The 15777-nt window shown below is 39.3% G+C and overlaps 1 protein-coding gene across 8 annotated transcripts in view; it reads right to left on the bottom strand.

The window, feature by feature from the left end:
* ep300b (E1A binding protein p300 b) overlaps positions 1-15777 on the bottom strand; it is a 110359-nt gene that overhangs the window by 33094 nt on the left and 61488 nt on the right. For 4 of the 8 annotated variants that reach the window (XM_062036486.1, XM_062036487.1, XM_062036490.1 and 1 more), the window contains exon 20: positions 498-608. In XM_062036486.1, coding sequence (XP_061892470.1) covers positions 498-608 — 111 coding nt within the window. The remainder of the gene's footprint in view (positions 1-497; positions 609-15777) is intronic. The other 4 variants (XM_062036488.1, XM_062036491.1, XM_062036493.1 and 1 more) reach the window with 1 other exon arrangement.

Here is a 15777-nt window from a genome sequence, read left to right as displayed (position 1 = left end):
ATTGACCTCTTTAAGGCTCCAATTACTTCACATCAAATATTCATCTTTGAACATTTTTTGGAGGGAAAATATTGCATATTTTGTGTTGTTCCTACTATTTTGACAAAAAGGGCAAAAATCATGAAAAGAAAATTCTAACTTTATGTGAAGGGATGGATCTGCAGTTGATGTATAGAAAGTAAAACAATTATTTGTAACCCTTTTAGGTCCCTGGGAACTTTAGTCGTTTATTGCTCAATAAATAATGAGGAACCAAAAGCAATGTTGTTATGAATGATTGACCTATTTCAGGCTCCAATGTTTTTCCTACTATTTGGACTAATTCTAACTTGATGTCAAGGGATGGATCTGAAGTAGATTTATAGAGAAGTAAAATGTGACTTCTTTTGAAAGCTTTAGCGGTCACAATAAAATGGCGTGGGTTTTGAAAATGCAAAGTATGAAATAGGTTTGGACACCCCTGATCTACAAGAGCAGAATGGAAAGAAGAAACTCACGTTTGAGGCTGGGAGGGGTCGTCGCCCAGGGAGACGGTCTCGCCCTGGATTTCGTTGAAACACTTCTCACAGAAGTGGTACCTGTCAGCAAGAAGCCCATATTTTGGTGAACTACACCGGTGGTCACAGAGCAGGCACGGCAGGGCAGGAGGAGGCAGAGGGCAAGGAAGATGGTCGCCAGCAGGAGTGTTTGGGTTTTGAGCGTACATTTCGTAGTGGATGATTGGTCACAGCAAAGCAGGCCAATGCAGACATCACAAGCGTTACAAAAAAAAGGAGGGAGAGAATGAAGATTCCATGTCAGACAGGGATGGAGGTGAAGGAGCAACAGAGGACAGAGAGCCAAGGCAAAGCAAAGATTAGCGTCAGTGGTCTCCAAAACACCACAGGGGGATGAGGAGAAGCAACAAACAGCCTTCATCTACAAAGTGGGAAGTCTTCCTCTCATGGGCTCAAAGGTCACTGCCTCCCTTCATGTGCTGACAAGGGCCTCATTCTCCCTTTTCTGCCTTCTTCTTATTCCTATTCGCCCATCCAGCCTGCAGACACGCCCACCCCGCCCTAGTTAGCACTGGAACTGCAAAACGCCAGCCATTTGCTTTTTCTACCTAGGACTCCCAGAAGGCAGCCACATGGCCGGTCTGTAAACACAGAGTGTGAACCTTTTGTCACTTTAGCACACTTTCTTTCCTACCTAGGACTCCCAGAAGGCAGCCACATGGCCGGTCTGTAAACACAGAGTGTGAACCCTTTGTCACTTTAGCACACTTTCTTTTCTACCTAGGACTCCCAGAAGGCAGCCACATGGCCGGTCTGTAAACACAGAGTGTGAACCTTTTGTCACTTTAGCACACTTTCTTTTCTACCTAGGACTCCCAGAAGGCAGCCACATGGCCGGTCTGTAAACACAGAGTGTGAACCTTTTGTCACTTTAGCACACTTTCTTTTCTACCTAGGACTCCCAGAAGGCAGCCACATGGCCGGTCTGTAAACACAGAGTGTGAACCTTTTGTCACTTTAGCACACTTTCTTTTCTACCTAGGACTCCCAGAAGGCAGCCACATGGCCGGTCTGTAAACACAGAGTGTGAACCTTTTGTCACTTTAGCACACTTTCTTTTCTACCTAGGACTCCCAGAAGGCAGCCACATGGCCGGTCTGTAAACACAGAGTGTGAACCTTTTGTCACTTTAGCACACTTTCTTTTCTACCTAGGACTCCCAGAAGGCAGCCACATGGCCGGTCTGTAAACACAGAGTGTGAACCTTTTGTCACTTTAGCACACTTTCTTTTCTACCTAGGACTCCCAGAAGGCAGCCACATGGCCGGTCTGTAAACACAGAGTGTGAACCTTTTGTCACTTTAGCACACTTTCTTTTCTACCTAGGACTCCCAGAAGGCAGCCACATGGCCGGTCTGTAAACACAGAGTGTGAACCTTTTGTCACTTTAGCACACTTTCTTTTCTACCTAGGACTCCCAGAAGGCAGCCACATGGCCGGTCTGTAAACACAGAGTGTGAACCTTTTGTCACTTTAGCACACTTTCTTTCCGCTGCTGCTGATGTCTCTACGGAAACATTTGTCTTTTTTTCTTCAAAAAAAAAAGTAATATTGTGGGGAAAAAATTGTCATCCAAGAATCTTTAGGAATATTTTGAGAATTTTAATTAGATTTTTCAAGACAAAATTATATATTTTTACAAACTTAAAGTCATATATATTACTAAAAAGGTTTTGTTTTGTTTTTTTAGAAAAAAGTTGTTAATACCAAAGACTATAAAAATGGGACCCGTTTCCCTCCCTGCTTGGCACTCAGCATCAAGGGTTGGAGTTGGGGGTTAAATCACCAAAATGATTCCCGGGCGTGGCGCCGCTGCTGCCCACTGCTCCCCAAGGGGATGGGTCAAATGCAGAGGACAAATTTCACCACATCTAGTGTGTGTGTGACAATCATTGGTACTTTACTTTACTTTTAATCTTTAATATTGCGAGAAAAAGTTGTCATTGTACAATAATTATGTTAGAATATCTAAATATGTTTTTATTTACAAGACAAAATTATGCCATTTTACAGTATTAAAGTCAAAAATATTGTGAAAAAAGGTTTTTTTTTTTTTTTTTAGAAAAACGCAATATTCTGAGAAAAGTAGTTTTACAAAAAATGTGTGGAAATATTTTGAGAAAAAATATTGTAATAAAAAATGGTTTCTTTTTAATAAGTACAAATATGCCATTGTACATGATTAAAGTATTATTTATTATGTATGAAAATGAAATTTCAGTTCTTATGTGTCTTGTACAAACCCTGTTTCCATATGAGTTGGGAAATGGTGTTAGATGTAAATATAAACGGAATACAATGATTTGCAAATCCTTTTCAAGCCATATTCAGTAGAATATGCTACAAAGACAATAATTTGATGTTCAAACTCATAAAAACTATTTTTTTTGCAAATAATCATTAACTTTATAATTTGATGGCAGCAACACGTGACAAAGAAGTTGGGAAAGGTGGCAATAAATACTGATAAAGTTGAGGAATGCTCATCAAACACTTATTTGGAACATCCCACAGGTGAACAGGCTAATTGGGAACAGGTGGGTGCTATGATTGGCTATAAAAGTAGATTCCATGAAATGCTCAGTCATTCACAAACAAGGACGGGGCGAGGGTCACCACTTTGTCAACAACTCAGAATAGAATGAAAATAGTTTTATTGCCATTGTTTGAGAACGGGTTCACAAACAAGCACGTGCAAACGTGCGACATAAAAACACATAAGACATATTTGGTAATAAAAAGAGCTGTGACTGAGCTACCAGATAAGACTTAGAAGGAATTCAAGGAGCTGCGTGAGCAAATAGTCAAACAGTTTAAGAACAACCTTTCTCAAAGTGCAATTGCAAGAAATTGAGGGATTTCAACATCTACGCTCCATAATATCATCAAAAGGTTCAGAGAATGTGGAGAAATCACTGCAGGTAAGCAGCATGGCCGGAAACCAACATTGAATGAGCGTGACCTTCCATCCCTCAGACGGCACTGTATCAAAAACAGACATCAGTGTGTAAAGGATATCACCACATGGGCTCAGGAACAGTTCAGAAAACCACTGTCACTAAATACAGTTGGTCGCTACATCTGTAAGTGCAAGTTAAAGCTCTACTATGCAAAGCCAAAGCCATTTATCAACAACACCCAGAAACGCCGCCAGCTTCGCTGGGCCCGAGATCATCCAAGTTGGACTCATGCAAAGTGGAAAAGTGTTCTGTGGTCTGACGAGTCCACATTTCAAATTGTTTTTGGAAACTGTGGACGTCGTGTCCTCCGGACCAAAGGGGAAGCGAACCATCCAGACTGTTATAGGCGCAAAGTGTAAAAGGCAGCATGTGTGATGGTATGGGGGTGTATTAGTGGCCAAGACATGGGTAACTTACACATCTGTGAAGGCACCATTAATGCTGAAAGGTACATACAGCTTTTGGAACAACATATGCTGCCATCTAAGCACCGTCTTTTTCATGGACGCCCCTGCTTATTTCAGCAAGACAATGCCAAGCCACATTCAGCACGCGTTACAACAGCGTGGCTTGGTAAAAAAAGAGTGCGGGTACTTTCCTGGCCCGCCTGCAGTCCAGACCTGTCTCCCATGGAAAATGTGCGGTGCATTATGAAGCCTAAAATAGGACAGCGGAGACCCCGGACTGTTGAACGACTGAAGCTCTACATCAAACAAGAATGGGAAAAAATTCCACCTGAGAAGCTTCAAAAATGTGTCTCCTCAGTTCCCAAACCTTTACTGAGTGTTGTTAAAAGGAAAGGCCATGTAACACAGTGGTGAACATGCCCTTTCCCAACTACTTTGTCACGTGTTGCAGCCATGAAATTCTAAGTTAATGATTATTTGCAAAAAAATAATAAAGTTTATGAGTTTGAACATGAAATATGTTGTCTTTGTAGCATATTCAACTGAATATGGCTTGAAAAGGATTTGCAAATCATTGTATTCTGTTTATATTTACATCTAACACCATTTCCCAACTCATATGGAAACGGGGTTTGTAGATGTTAAAGAATGGACAATAATAAAGCATCTTGAATCTTGTAATGTGAAAAAAAGTCATTTAAAAAATATTCTGGGGAACAAAATATTTTATAAAACAAAATTACAATTAAAATTAAAATGTATTATGAATTTTTTTTTTTTTTTTTTTTTAGAAAAATGCAATATTGTGGGGAAAAGCTATTTTACAAGAATTGTATGAAGATATTTTAAGAAAAAATATTGTAAGAAAAAAGTTGTTTATGCCATCTGACATGATTAAAGTCAAATACATTGTGAACAAAGTCAAGTTGCAATACTGTGAGAAAAGGTTTTAATACAATAATTCTTAGGAATATTCTGGAGAATTTTTTTTTTTTTTTTATAGAAAAATGGAATTTGTGAAAATATTGGGTGTCTTTTTTAAGGAAAAAGTAGGCCAATTTACATGATTAAAGTCAAATATATTATAAAAAAAGTATTTTTTTTCAGATAAACGCAATATTGTGAGAAAAAAGTTACTTTACAAGAAATAAATATTGTAATAAATGTTTATTTTTTAAAGAAAAAAGTATGACATTTAACATAAAGTCACATATATTGTGAAAAAAAGTTTTTTTTTTTTTTTATAAAACGTTTTCATACAAGAACTTTTAGGAATATTCTGGGGAATAATTATTTTACAAGACAAAATGATGTAATTTTACAAGATATAGCCTTATACAAATATATTGTATATTTATTCTTTTTTTTTACAAAAAACTGGGTAAAATTGTAAGAGCAAAGTTGTCATTGTACAATAATTATGTACTGTTGGAATATTGAGAAAAAGGTTTCCATTTCACAGAAACAACAAACACTATCAAATGAAAACGTGAAACAGTTTTGCAAAAGAGCACTTGATTATGGCTAATATGTTTTTGACAAGTCTAAAAGATGAGGCCTGATTAGAAAGCACCTTCTGCAAAGCATTAGTAGCATGATCCTATAGTCAGGAATGATGTCGTTAGTCATAAATATCTTTCAGACACTTTTTTCATGCTACGTTTCTGTTAAGTATGTGTGTTGTGAAGGAGAGTTACGATGAATGCTTTCATCAGCATTTCTTTGTGAGGGTGGGAGAAGCAGAAGCAGCCAACACACCAGGAAAATAACAACTCAGAGGAGCCTTTCATTCCTTAATAAATCCTAAATATGACAACACTGCATCCTCTGACGTGAGCACGTTGGATGCACATTAAAAGTTCAACAATGTTGACTTATTTCATGCGGTACACAGTCGTGTAGATGTCACCTGCTGATGGCATCATATAGCGTCAACAATGAAATGTGTCCTCTTCACCTTCTCCCAGGTGTGAACATATTACCATGTTCAATCCATACATTTGGGAGACATCAAACTTCTTATCTCACAATAGAAAGCATCTGATTGGCTCTCCTTAGTAAATTCTTCCCAGTCCCTCTCTCATACGTTAAAGTTGGACGTGTCCCACCCACCTACTACACTACAGTCCTGGTCATAAGTGTACATCCACTTGTAAAGAACATCATGTCATGGCTGTCTTGACTTTACTATCATTCTTATATTGTTGTGATTGGAGCACATACTTGTTGTTGTTGTGATGTAGTGATTGGAGCACATACTTGTTGTTGTTGTTGTGATGTAGTGATTGGAGCACATACTTGTTGTTGTTGTGATGTAGTGATTGGAGCACATACTTGTTGTTGTTGTGATGTAGTGATTGGAGCACATACTTGTTGTTGTGATGTAGTGATTGGAGCACATACTTGTTGTTGTTGTGATGTAGTGATTGGAGCACATACTTGTTGTTGTTGTGATGTAGTGATTGGAGCACATACTTGTTGTTGTTGTGATGTAGTGATTGGAGCACATACTTGTTGTTGTGATGTAGTGATTGGAGCACATACTTGTTGTTGTGATGTAGTGATTGGAGCACATACTTGTTGTTGTGATGTAGTGATTGGAGCACATACTTGTTGTTGTTGTGATGTAGTGATTGGAGCACATACTTGTTGTTGTGATGTAGTGATTGGAGCACATACTTGTTGTTGTTGTGATGTAGTGATTGGAGCACATACTTGTTGTTGTTGTGATGTAGTGATTGGAGCACATACTTGTTGTTGTTGTGATGTAGTGATTGGAGCACATACTTGTTGTTGTTATGATGTAGTGATTGGAGCACATACTTGTTGTTGTTGTGATGTAGTGATTGGAGCACATACTTGTTGTTGTGATGTAGTGATTGGAGCACATACTTGTTGTTGTGATGTAGTGATTGGAGCACATACTTGTTGTGATGTAGTGATTGGAGCACATACTTGTTGTTGTTGTCATGTAGTAATTGGAGCACATACTTGTTGCTCACTAAAACATTCATGAAGTTTGCTTCTTTGATGAATTTATTATGTGTCTACTGAAAATGTGAGGGTGAAAAGTATACATACAGCAATGTTAATATTTGCTTCCTTGGCAAGTTGACCTGCAATAAGGCACTTTTGGTAGCCATCCACAAGCTTCTGCTTGACCACTTGACCACTTTTGGTAGCCATCCCACAAGCTTCTGCTTGACCACTTGACCACTTTTGGTAGCCATCCACAAGCTTCTGCTTGACCACTTTTGGTAGCCATCCACAAGCTTCTGCTTGACCACTTGACCACTTTTGGTAGCCATCCACAAGCTTCTGCTTGACCACTTGACCACTTTTGGTAGCCATCCACAAGCTTCTGCTTGACCACTTGACCACTTTTGGTAGCCATCCACAAGCTTCTGCTTGACCACTTGACCACTTTTGGTAGCCATCCACAAGCTTCTGCTTGACCACTTGACCACTAAATTGCTGCAGTTCAGCTAAATGTGTTGGACTTGTTTCTTCAGCATTGTCCACACCTTTAAGTCAGGACTTTGGGAAGGCCATTCTAAAACCTTAGTTGTAGCCACAGAACTTTCCTCCAGAAGGTCTTATCTTTGTCCATGTGATGTCAGATGAAACAAAAATGCAGCTGTTTGGCCACAATACCCAGCAATATGTTTGGAGGAGAAAAGGTGAGGCCTTTAATCCCAGGAACACCATTCCTACCCTCAAGCATGGTGGTGGTAGTATGATGCTCTGGGCCTGTTTTGCTGCCAATGGAACTGCTGCTTTAAATGGGACAATGAAAAAGGAGGATTAGCTCCAAATTGTTCAGGACAAGCTAAAATCATCAGCCTGGAGGTTGGGCGCAGTTGGGTGTTCCAACAGGACAATGACCCCAAACACACCTCAAAAGTGGTCAAAGAAAGGCTAAATCAGGCTAGAATGAAGGTTTTAGAATGGCCTTCCCAAAGTCCTGACTTAAAGGTGTGGACAATGCTGAAGAAACAAGTCCATGTCAGAAAAGCAACACATTTAGCTGAACTGCAGCAATTTAGTGGTCAAGCAGAAGCTTGTGGATGGCTACCAAAAGTGGTCAAGTGGTCAAGCAGAAGCTTGTGGATGGCTACCAAAAGTGGTCAAGTGGTCAAGCAGAAGCTTGTGGATGGCTACCAAAAGTGGTCAAGTGGTCAAGCAGAAGCTTGTGGATGGCTACCAAAAGTGCCTTATTGCAGGTCAACTTGCCAAGGAAGCAAATATTAACATTGCTGTATGTATACTTTTCACCCTCACATTGTCAGTAGAGCCATAATAAATTCATAAAAGAAGCAAACTTCATGAATGTTTTTAGTGAGCAACAAGTATGTGCTCCAATCACTACATCACAACAACAACAAGTATGTGCTCAATCACTACATCACAACAACAACAAGTATGTGCTCCAATCACTACATCACAACAACAACAAGTATGTGCTCCAATCACTACATCACAACAACAACAAGTATGTGCTCCAATCACTACATCACAACAACAACAAGTATGTGCTCCAATCACTACATCACAACAACAACAAGTATGTGCTCCAATCACTACATCACAACAACAAGTATGTGCTCCAATCACTACATCACAACAACAACAAGTATGTGCTCCAATCACTACATCACAACAACAAGTATGTGCTCCAATCACTACATCACAACAACAAGTATGTGCTCCAATCACTACATCACAACAACAAGTATGTGCTCCAATCACTACGTCACAACAACAACAAGTATGTGCTCCAATCACTACGTCACAACAACAACAAGTATGTGCTCCAATCACTACATCACAACAACAACAAGTATGTGCTCCAATCACTACATCACAACAACAACAAGTATGTGCTCCAATCACTACATCACAACAACAACAAGTATGTGCTCCAATCACTACATCACAACAACAACAAGTATGTGCTCCAATCACTACATCACAACAACAACAAGTATGTGCTCCAATCACTACATCACAACAACAACAAGTATGTGCTCCAATCACTACATCACAACAACAACAAGTATGTGCTCCAATCACTACATCACAACAACAAGTATGTGCTCCAATCACTACATCACAACAACAAGTATGTGCTCCAATCACTACATCACAACAACAAGTATGTGCTCCAATCACTACGTCACAACAACAACAAGTATGTGCTCCAATCACTACGTCACAACAACAACAAGTATGTGCTCCAATCACTACATCACAACAACAACAAGTATGTGCTCCAATCACTACATCACAACAACAACAAGTATGTGCTCCAATCACTACATCACAACAACAACAAGTATGTGCTCCAATCACTACATCACAACAACAACAAGTATGTGCTCCAATCACTACATCACAACAACAACAAGTATGTGCTCCAATCACTACATCACAACAACAAGTATGTGCTCCAATCACTACATCACAACAACAAGTATGTGCTCCAATCACTACATCACAACAAGTATGTGCTCCAATCACTACATCACAACAACAAGTATGTGCTCCAATCACTACATCACAACAACAAGTATGTGCTCCAATCACTACATCACAACAACAAGTATGTGCTCCAATCACTACATCACAACAACAAGTATGTGCTCCAATCACTACATCACAACAACAAGTATGTGCTCCAATCACTACATCACACAACAACAAGTATGTGCTCCAATCACTACATCACAACAACAAGTATGTGCTCCAATCACTACATCACAACAACAACAAGTATGTGCTCCAATCACTACATCACAACAACAACAAGTATGTGCTCCAATCACTACATCACAACAACAACAAGTATGTGCTCCAATCACTACATCACAACAACAACAAGTATGTGCTCCAATCACTACATCACAACAACAACAAGTATGTGCTCCAATCACTACATCACAACAACAAGTATGTGCTCCAATCACTACATCACAACAACAAGTATGTGCTCCAATCACTACATCACAACAACAACAAGTATGTGCTCCAATCACTACATCACAACAACAACAAGTATGTGCTCCAATCACTACATCACAACAACAACAAGTATGTGCTCCAATCACTACATCACAACAACAACAAGTATGTGCTCCAATCACTACATCACAACAACAACAAGTATGTGCTCCAATCACTACATCACAACAACAACAAGTATGTGCTCCAATCACTACATCACAAACAACAAGTATGTGCTCCAATCACTACATCACAACAACAACAAGTATGTGCTCCAATCACTACATCACAACAACAACAAGTATGTGCTCCAATCACTACATCACAACAACAAGTATGTGCTCCAATCACTACATCACAACAACAAGTATGTGCTCCAATCACTACATCACAACAACAAGTATGTGCTCCAATCACTACATCACAACAACAAGTATGTGCTCCAATCACTACATCACAACAACAAGTATGTGCTCCAATCACTACATCACAACAACAACAAGTATGTGCTCCAATCACTACATCACAACAACAAGTATGTGCTCCAATCACTACATCACAACAACAACAAGTATGTGCTCCAATCACTACATCACAACAACAACAAGTATGTGCTCCAATCACTACATCACAACAACAACAAGTATGTGCTCCAATCACTACATCACAACAAGTATGTGCTCCAATCACTACATCACAACAACAACAAGTATGTGCTCCAATCACTACATCACAACAACAACAAGTATGTGCTCCAATCACTACATCCCAACAACAACAAGTATGTGCTCCAATCACTACATCACAACAACAACAAGTATGTGCTCCAATCACTACATCACAACAACAACAAGTATGTGCTCCAATCACTACATCACAACAACAACAAGTATGTGCTCCAATCACTACATCACAACAACAACAAGTATGTGCTCCAATCACTACATCACAACAACAACAAGTATGTGCTCCAATCACTACATCACAACAACAACAAGTATGTGCTCCAATCACTACATCACAACAACAACAAGTATGTGCTCCAATCACTACATCACAACAACAACAAGTATGTGCTCCAATCACTAAATCACAACAACAACAACAAGTATGTGCTCCAATCACTACATCACAACAACAACAAGTATGTGCTCCAATCACTACATCCCAACAACAACAAGTATGTGCTCCAATCACTACATCACAACAACAACAAGTATGTGCTCCAATCACTACATCACAACAACAACAAGTATGTGCTCCAATCACTACATCACAACAACAACAAGTATGTGCTCCAATCACTACATCACAACAACAACAAGTATGTGCTCCAATCACTACATCACAACAACAACAAGTATGTGCTCCAATCACTACATCACAACAACAACAAGTATGTGCTCCAATCACTACATCACAACAACAACAAGTATGTGCTCCAATCACTAAATCACAACAACAACAACAAGTATGTGCTCCAATCACTACATCACAACAACAACAAGTATGTGCTCCAATCACTACATCCCAACAACAACAAGTATGTGCTCCAATCACTACATCACAACAACAACAAGTATGTGCTCCAATCACTACATCACAACAACAACAAGTATGTGCTCCAATCACTACATCACAACAACAACAAGTATGTGCTCCAATCACTACATCACAACAACAACAAGTATGTGCTCCAATCACTACATCACAACAACAACAAGTATGTGCTCCAATCACTACATCACAACAACAACAAGTATGTGCTCCAATCACTACATCACAACAACAACAAGTATGTGCTCCAATCACTACATCACAACAACAAGTATGTGCTCCAATCACTACATCACAACAACAAGTATGTGCTCCAATCACTACATCACAACAAGTATGTGCTCCAATCACTACATCACAACAACAAGTATGTGCTCCAATCACTACATCACAACAACAAGTATGTGCTCCAATCACTACATCACAACAACAAGTATGTGCTCCAATCACTACATCACAACAACAAGTATGTGCTCCAATCACTACATCACAACAACAAGTATGTGCTCCAATCACTACATCACAACAACAAGTATGTGCTCCAATCACTACATCACAACAACAAGTATGTGCTCCAATCACTACATCACAACAACAAGTATGTGCTCCAATCACTACATCACAACAACAACAAGTATGTGCTCCAATCACTACATCACAACAACAAGTATGTGCTCCAATCACTACATCACAACAACAACAAGTATGTGCTCCAATCACTACATCACAACAACAACAAGTATGTGCTCCAATCACTACATCACAACAACAACAAGTATGTGCTCCAATCACTACATCACAACAAGTATGTGCTCCAATCACTACATCACAACAACAACAAGTATGTGCTCCAATCACTACATCACAACAACAACAAGTATGTGCTCCAATCACTACATCCCAACAACAACAAGTATGTGCTCCAATCACTACATCACAACAACAACAAGTATGTGCTCCAATCACTACATCACAACAACAACAAGTATGTGCTCCAATCACTACATCACAACAACAACAAGTATGTGCTCCAATCACTACATCACAACAACAACAAGTATGTGCTCCAATCACTACATCACAACAACAACAAGTATGTGCTCCAATCACTACATCACAACAACAACAAGTATGTGCTCCAATCACTACATCACAACAACAACAAGTATGTGCTCCAATCACTACATCACAACAACAACAAGTATGTGCTCCAATCACTAAATCACAACAACAACAACAAGTATGTGCTCCAATCACTACATCACAACAACAACAAGTATGTGCTCCAATCACTACATCCCAACAACAACAAGTATGTGCTCCAATCACTACATCACAACAACAACAAGTATGTGCTCCAATCACTACATCACAACAACAACAAGTATGTGCTCCAATCACTACATCACAACAACAACAAGTATGTGCTCCAATCACTACATCACAACAACAACAAGTATGTGCTCCAATCACTACATCACAACAACAACAAGTATGTGCTCCAATCACTACATCACAACAACAACAAGTATGTGCTCCAATCACTACATCACAACAACAACAAGTATGTGCTCCAATCACTACATCACAACAACAAGTATGTGCTCCAATCACTACATCACAACAACAAGTATGTGCTCCAATCACTACATCACAACAACAAGTATGTGCTCCAATCACTACATCACAACAACAACAAGTATGTGCTCCAATCACTACATCACAACAACAACAAGTATGTGCTCCAATCACTACATCACAACAACAACAAGTATGTGCTCCAATCACTACATCACAACAACAACAAGTATGTGCTCCAATCACTACATCACAACAACAACAAGTATGTGCTCCAATCACTACATCACAACAACAAGTATGTGCTCCAATCACTACATCACAACAACAACAAGTATGTGCTCCAATCACTACATCACAACAACAACAAGTATGTGCTCCAATCACTACATCACAACAACAAGTATGTGCTCCAATCACTACATCACAACAACAAGTATGTGCTCCAATCACTACATCACAACAACAAGTATGTGCTCCAATCACTACATCACAACAACAAGTATGTGCTCCAATCACTACATCACAACAACAAGTATGTGCTCCAATCACTACATCACAACAACAACAAGTATGTGCTCCAATCACTACATCACAACAACAAGTATGTGCTCCAATCACTACATCACAACAACAACAAGTATGTGCTCCAATCACTACATCACAACAACAACAAGTATGTGCTCCAATCACTACATCACAACAACAACAACAAGTATGTGCTCCAATCACTACATCACAACACAAGTATGTGCTCCAATCACTACATCACAACAACAACAAGTATGTGCTCCAATCACTACATCACAACAACAACAAGTATGTGCTCCAATCACTACATCCCAACAACAACAAGTATGTGCTCCAATCACTACATCACAACAACAACAAGTATGTGCTCCAATCACTACATCACAACAACAACAAGTATGTGCTCCAATCACTACATCACAACAACAACAAGTATGTGCTCCAATCACTACATCACAACAACAACAAGTATGTGCTCCAATCACTACATCACAACAACAACAAGTATGTGCTCCAATCACTACATCACAACAACAACAAGTATGTGCTCCAATCACTACATCACAACAACAACAAGTATGTGCTCCAATCACTAAATCACAACAACAACACAAGTATGTGCTCCAATCACTACATCACAACAACAACAAGTATGTGCTCCAATCACTACATCACAACAACAACAAGTATGTGCTCCAATCACTACATCACAACAACAACAAGTATGTGCTCCAATCACTACATCACAACAACAACAAGTATGTGCTCCAATCACTACATCACAACAACAACAAGTATGTGCTCCAATCACTACATCACAACAACAACAAGTATGTGCTCCAATCACTACATCACAACAACAACAAGTATGTGCTCCAATCACTACATCACAACAACAACAAGTATGTGCTCCAATCACTACATCACAACAACAACAAGTATGTGCTCCAATCACTACATCACAACAACAACAACAAGTATGTGCTCCAATCACTACATCACAACAACAACAAGTATGTGCTCCAATCACTACATCCAACAACAACAAGTATGTGCTCCAATCACTACATCACAACAACAACAAGTATGTGCTCCAATCACTACATCACAACAACAACAAGTATGTGCTCCAATCACTACATCACAACAACAACAAGTATGTGCTCCAATCACTACATCACAACAACAACAAGTATGTGCTCCAATCACTACATCACAACAACAACAAGTATGTGCTCCAATCACTACATCACAACAACAACAAGTATGTGCTCCAATCACTACATCACAACAACAACAAGTATGTGCTCCAATCACTACATCACAACAACAAGTATGTGCTCCAATCACTACATCACAACAACAAGTATGTGCTCCAATCACTACATCACAACAACAAGTATGTGCTCCAATCACTACATCACAACAACAAGTATGTGCTCCAATCACTACATCACAACAACAAGTATGTGCTCCAATCACTACATCACAACAACAAGTATGTGCTCCAATCACTACATCACAACAACAAGTATGTGCTCCAATCACTACATCACAACAACAAGTATGTGCTCCAATCACTACATCACAACAACAACAAGTATGTGCTCCAATCACTACATCACAACAACAAGTATGTGCTCCAATCACTACATCACAACAACAACAAGTATGTGCTCCAATCACTACATCACAACAACAACAAGTATGTGCTCCAATCACTACATCACAACAACAACAAGTATGTGCTCCAATCACTACATCACAACAACAACAAGTATGTGCTCCAATCACTACATCACAACAACAACAAGTATGTGCTCCAATCACTACATCACAACAACAAGTATGTGCTCCAATCACTACATCACAACAACAAGTATGTGCTCCAATCACTACATCACAACAACAAGTATGTGCTCCAATCACTACATCACAACAACAACAAGTATGTGCTCCAATCACTACATCACAACAACAACAAGTATGTGCTCCAATCACTACATCACAACAACAACAAGTATGTGCTCCAATCACTACATCACAACAACAACAAGTATGTGCTCCAATCACTACATCACAACAACAACAAGTATGTGCTCCAATCACTACATCACAACAACAAGTATGTGCTCCAATCACTACATCACAACAACAACAAGTATGTGCTCCAATCACTACATC

Source organism: Entelurus aequoreus, linkage group LG25, assembly GCF_033978785.1.
Source record: "Entelurus aequoreus isolate RoL-2023_Sb linkage group LG25, RoL_Eaeq_v1.1, whole genome shotgun sequence".
Classification (NCBI taxonomy): Eukaryota; Metazoa; Chordata; class Actinopteri; order Syngnathiformes; family Syngnathidae; genus Entelurus; species Entelurus aequoreus.
The sequence above is the reverse complement of the archived record's forward strand: the minus strand, read 5'-3'. Positions and strand labels throughout refer to the sequence as shown.